This window comes from Takifugu flavidus, unplaced genomic scaffold (assembly GCF_003711565.1).
Source record: "Takifugu flavidus isolate HTHZ2018 unplaced genomic scaffold, ASM371156v2 ctg823, whole genome shotgun sequence".
Classification (NCBI taxonomy): Eukaryota; Metazoa; Chordata; class Actinopteri; order Tetraodontiformes; family Tetraodontidae; genus Takifugu; species Takifugu flavidus.
Genome location: NW_026622433.1, coordinates 1 through 5,320, shown reverse-complemented (window position 1 = coordinate 5,320; position 5,320 = coordinate 1). Strand labels below are relative to the sequence as shown.

Below are 5,320 nucleotides of genomic sequence, written 5' to 3'. Positions count from 1 at the left end.
TGCATCATTCACTTGTAAAAGGTTTTCATTCATCCAGTGTCTCACATATCATGTATGTGAATATCATTTCAAAGTATAAAAGAGGCTGCATCCAATACAGGAACAACAACTGCAGATGACATCACCCCAAGTGGCATTACTTTATTGTAATACAATTTTAAATTACCTCAGAAATAAGTTTATTTGTCAGCCGGCATCCTTCTGAACTCAAAATATTATGAACAGATTTCGCGTGTGTGTGTATCTGGAGCAGGATTTCCAGCATATAATAATAGATTTTATTTCAAAGTGCCTTTCAAGACACCCAAGGACACTTTACAGTACATCTATGCAACAGTTAAAAACTATTTACAATTTAAAATCATAGGTCAGCTTCACAGTTAAGATTTCAATAACAATTGCAATAGCACCAACCTGAGGTAGACAGGGGGCACAGTGAGGTTGAGGGAGGAGGAGGATCTGAGGGGGCGTGTTGAAATGGTAATGTGGAGGAGGTCAGACAGGTAAGGAGGGGGAGTTTATGGATGGCTCTGAAGGTGAGTAGAAGGATTTTGTACTGGATCTGGAAAGTGAATTTGAAGCCAGTGGAGTTGTTGTAGGATGGGGGAGATGTGGTGGGAAGATGGGGTTCTGGTGATGATGTGGGCAGCTGAATTGTAGACCAGTTGTAGCTTGTGGAGAGATTTTTGAGGGAGACCGACGAGGAGGGAGTTGCAGTAATCTAAACGTGAGGTGACAAGACTATGGACGAGGATGGAGGTGGTGTTGGGGGAAAGGGAGGGACGTAGCTGCGGTGCAGGTGTAGTCGATGACAAGGAGCGCCTCTGGAGGGGCCCCGGGATGGGGTGGTCGGGCACAGGGGCGGGAGGGGGTAGACGGGACGAAGACGACGGAAAGCTGCCGGTCCCATCAGATAGCCGGATGGACAAAGTCCGGGACAATGCGGGTAGAGGGGGGGAATCATGATGGTCAAGAGGGGTGAACTTGTTCTCCAGGTGGAGGTGGAAGAGAGGAGCCTGTGATGGACGCTTTGTTTTCCCAGTGCGGGCGCCGATCTGGGACCATTGCTCCTGTTGAGATGGAGTGGAGTTAGCCCGAGGCTTGAGATTAGCCCTGGGTCCTGCCGCATGCTTCGTAGAGGAGGCATCGGGGGAGATGAGTGGATGAACAGCCGGAGGAGAGGTGGTGGTGACAGTGGTGTTAGGAGCGGTGATGTCTGGATCAGATGCATCAGCGGAGTCGGGATGGGGTTCTTTGAAAACGATGGTGTCAATGAATCTCTCAGCTTCCTGGATCTGATATAGGGTGGAGATTCTTTGCTCTAGCTCCTGGATCTTTACAGCAAGGTAGGCACAGTTGGCACAGCTGGATGAAGAAGAGAGTGGGGCCATGGACGCTAGGGCTCTGGTGAGTTGTCAAACACACACCTGGTAATGACCCACTCCTGCCTGGGGGGTTATGGTCACTTTTCAACACTTGCTGTAATGTTTCTCAAACACACGACCTTTTGCGCCCTCAAAAAGCGAATCCGCATCACTTCCCACTTTTGCTACGTTGCGAGGCGTGAACGCACCTCCACCTTAGCCCCAGCTGGACGGCTGGCCGGGCTACCGGCGGAGCTAACGCTAATGCTAACTCTGAGAGCCCGGGGCGATGAGTGTCTGTTCCCGTCTGAGTGGGGCCGTTCGCGGGGTGGGAGAACGACAGCTCGGTCTCGTCACGACACCGCCAAACGTTGTTCACTTCGTGTCTTTGTTACAAGCGCATTCAAACAGGTGGCACCGCTGTTAGCCAGCATTAGCAACGCGGGTCCCCAAACGGTGCGTTCCGTCCGCGTGACTTAATAAAAATTGTAGCTCTTTATTTCATTTTCTATTTGGTACTTCGATAAATCTGAGGCCAGTGAACTAGATAAAAAAGATTAAACCGAATAAAATTGGTTTTAAACCTGAATATAACTCCGTAGCCAAAACAACAGTAGATAGACAGGTACAGTACACTGTGTGACAAGCCCTTCTATTGATCTTTACTTTATTTTGCTCATTATTATAACCTCTGTAATCGTTTAATGAATTCCTATTTATTATCACTGCATAATACACCAACTGATCTGGCCAACATGGAGTTTAAATTGAACTGCTAAGAAAAGGAAACATTCGTCAATCAGCTCTTAATGCTTTCAATATATTATGAACAGATTTCAGTGAAATTTTGTAATGTATGTGTCTGTGTGTCTGTGTGTGGCTGTTCAGTGTTATCTGCTGATCATCTTTATACATCAAAATGATCAGCTGTTAACGCTTTCCAACTTAGAGCTGATTGAAACGTGTCAGGATTTGACAAATGCTTTGAAATATGTGCCTTGCTCAAGGGAGTTACTGCGTTTACGCGGCACCCATTTGGAGATGTTGAGGCGGATTTACGCATCAACATTTGCAATGCCATTTCACTTGACCTTGTTTAGGATGGAGAGTGACCTTTTTGGCACTCCAAGCTGATGTTAAGCTGGAGAAAATACCTTTAATTTAATTTTCAACCTACTACATTTTGGAAGCTCATATTATACTCTGCAGATTTAAATCACAATATGTGGGTAATTGATCTGTTTGATGCAAGACTCCACAATTTTTTCAAGTTTTGAGAATCAAATAAAGATTTCAAATTGTTTTGTTTTTTACCATTTTCTTGAACGTAAAATAGTTCATGTGAGGTGGCAGGTATGGACAGGCTGCAAAATTAATTGTTCTTAATTGTTTGGGTTTAAGGATCTATTGCTTTTGACTGGAACAAGATGTGAATCTGTATGAGGTTTTTAAATCTGGTTTTCTGACAATAACTTTTTTTTTTTCATGGCCAGCTTTAGAGAAAAGGAGTTTGATGGGGATCGGTTGTTTCTCTAAAAATAAAAAGCCTATGGAGAACCCAGAGCCTCCGGGTGCACAGTCACCTGACACTTTTCTTCAAGGAAGTAACTGTCAGGACTCGTAAGTTTACTCTCTACTCGCTACTATGAATATTGCCATATTCATTGCGGAAAGGTGCATAGATTTAAAAATTAGGAAATCCATCAAAATATTTAGGCATAATAGCTATGCTACAGAAGTGTTAGCTTCACTTTTTGCTGTTAAGATGATTAATATGTATTGTCCTAATCGAATCAACTGGAACCCATTTTTAAAACGCATTTCGTTATCAATTTTCATATTTGTCCAAAGATTTAGAATAGAATAGAATTAAAAATAGAACTTTCTTCTATTTCACTGTCTCAGGAAAAAATGAAATAATGCATTTGAATTATTCAGAAAAAATCTTAAATATTTAATCTTTTTTTTAATTTTATTTTCTTGACACACCCTGATCTCATATAATTGATATTTTGTAAGACACTACCAAACAAAATTAAAATCATCATGCTCTAAAACTATTCTCTAGTTTTATTTCACAGCTAACATTTCTTTTTAAGTAAATACTCTACATGTTAACTCTCACATGCCGGACACATTGCTTCATGGATCTCTGGTCACTTTTTTCAGTGAAAGGCCGACGAATGAGCAAAGACAGGAGGAGCCCATAGGCTGGGGCAGTTCACAGCCACAGGGATGGGGAAGCGACCAGGCCCAAAGCACAGCAGACCAGCCACATCAGGGCTTTGAGAGAAAGCAGCCCAGCGAACTCACAAGAACCCAACAACAACACTGGTATGACAACATAAAGAGGTTTTAGCAAAAAAAGCACCAAACCACCTTTGGGTAGTTGGATGCAAAAACCAGCCCAGGTCAAACATTATCCAAATGGGAGACCTGAGCTATATCAGGCCACTTTTAGCATCTCCCAGGAACCGCTAAGACCAATTAGAAAATGTCTTCCTTTTAAAAGATCAAAAGAAATTAATTGGCCATATCCAGAGACAGCATTGAGAAGGCCCATACCACAATATCCTAGAACAGTCTGTCCTTGGCAACAATGGGCCCCATCAGCAGCAGTAGAAATACTCTTTATAATAGATATTTTTATCTTTTATTTTTGATATTTTGTAACACATGACTGAAGAAAATTAAAATCACAAACATAATGATTCACTTCCTCTGTTGAAAGGTGACAACAGAGATGTTCAGAACAATGATTCAACTTTAGTCACCATGTAGTCCCATTAAGGACTTCCCAAATATTTGAAAGGAATAAATTATGTATGAATAAAAGTAGTTTCAAAATGGCACGGGGTTAAAACAGGAAGGATGTTGAACTAGAAATATTGAGAACACAGTAAACCTAACAAACAAATGTATTTTTTGCCCCACAGTGCTGATCCATTGTATCAACAGCACGATGACACCTCAGAGTTCAGCAATAATTTTCAGCAGCAACAATGGTATACTCTCAACCGAAGGAGCGTCGGGATAGAGGATAAGATGTCCGAACCCATGGATACTGGAGACATGTAAGGACAATTTCTATTCTGTAGTTTTTTTTGCTGCGAACATTTCTTTTTAGGTAAATACTCTACATGTTAACTCTCACATGCTGGACACATTGCTTCATTGATCTCTGGTCACTTTTTTCAGTGAAAGGCCGGCAAAAAGTCCAAGACTGGAGGAGCCCATAGGCGGGGGCAGTTCACAGCCACAGGGATGGGGAAACGACCAGGCCCAAGGAACAGCAGACCAGCCACATCAGGGAATCGAAGAAAGCAGAACCAAACAACAACAATGGTCTTGCAACCAAAAGAGGCGTTGGCGAAAAAAGCACCAAGCCCAAGCCAACACAGGCCAACCACCGTTGGATAGTTGGATGCAGAACGCAGGCCAGGTCAGACATTATCCATATTCGAGACCTGAGCCATACCAGGCCACTTTTAGCACCTCCCAGGAACCAGTAAGACCAATAATAAAATGTCGTCCTATTGAAAGACCACCAGAAATGAATTGGCCATATCCAGAGCCAGTATTGATAAGGCCCATACCACAATATCATAGAATAATCCATCCTCGGCAACAAAGGGCCCCAGCAGCAGCAGGAGAAATACTCTTTATAATAGATATTTTTATCTTTTATAATTGATATTTTGTAACACATGACTGAAGAAAATTTAAATCACAAACATAATGATTCACTTCCTCTGTTGAAAGGTGACAACAGAGATGTTCAGAACAATGATTCAACTTTAGTCACCATGTAGTCCCATTAAGGACTTCCCAAATATTTGAAAGGAATAAATTATGTATGAATAAAAGTAGTTTCAAAATGGCACGGGGTTAAAACAGGAAGAATGTTGAACTAGAAATATTGAGAACACAGTAATCCTAACAAACAAATGTATTTT

The 5,320-nt window shown here is 42.0% G+C and overlaps 1 protein-coding gene across 1 annotated transcript; it reads left to right on the top strand.

The window, feature by feature from the left end:
* Positions 1-2,857: 2,857 nt before the first annotated feature.
* LOC130521243 (uncharacterized) lies at positions 2,858-5,259 on the top strand. Its single transcript, XM_057024867.1, has 4 exons — positions 2,858-2,984; positions 3,534-3,698; positions 4,301-4,438; positions 4,563-5,259. Exons 1-4 carry the CDS (start codon positions 2,878-2,880, stop codon positions 5,056-5,058), a joined length of 906 nt encoding a protein of 301 aa, XP_056880847.1. The 5' UTR covers positions 2,858-2,877; the 3' UTR covers positions 5,059-5,259.
* Positions 5,260-5,320: the final 61 nt, after the last annotated feature.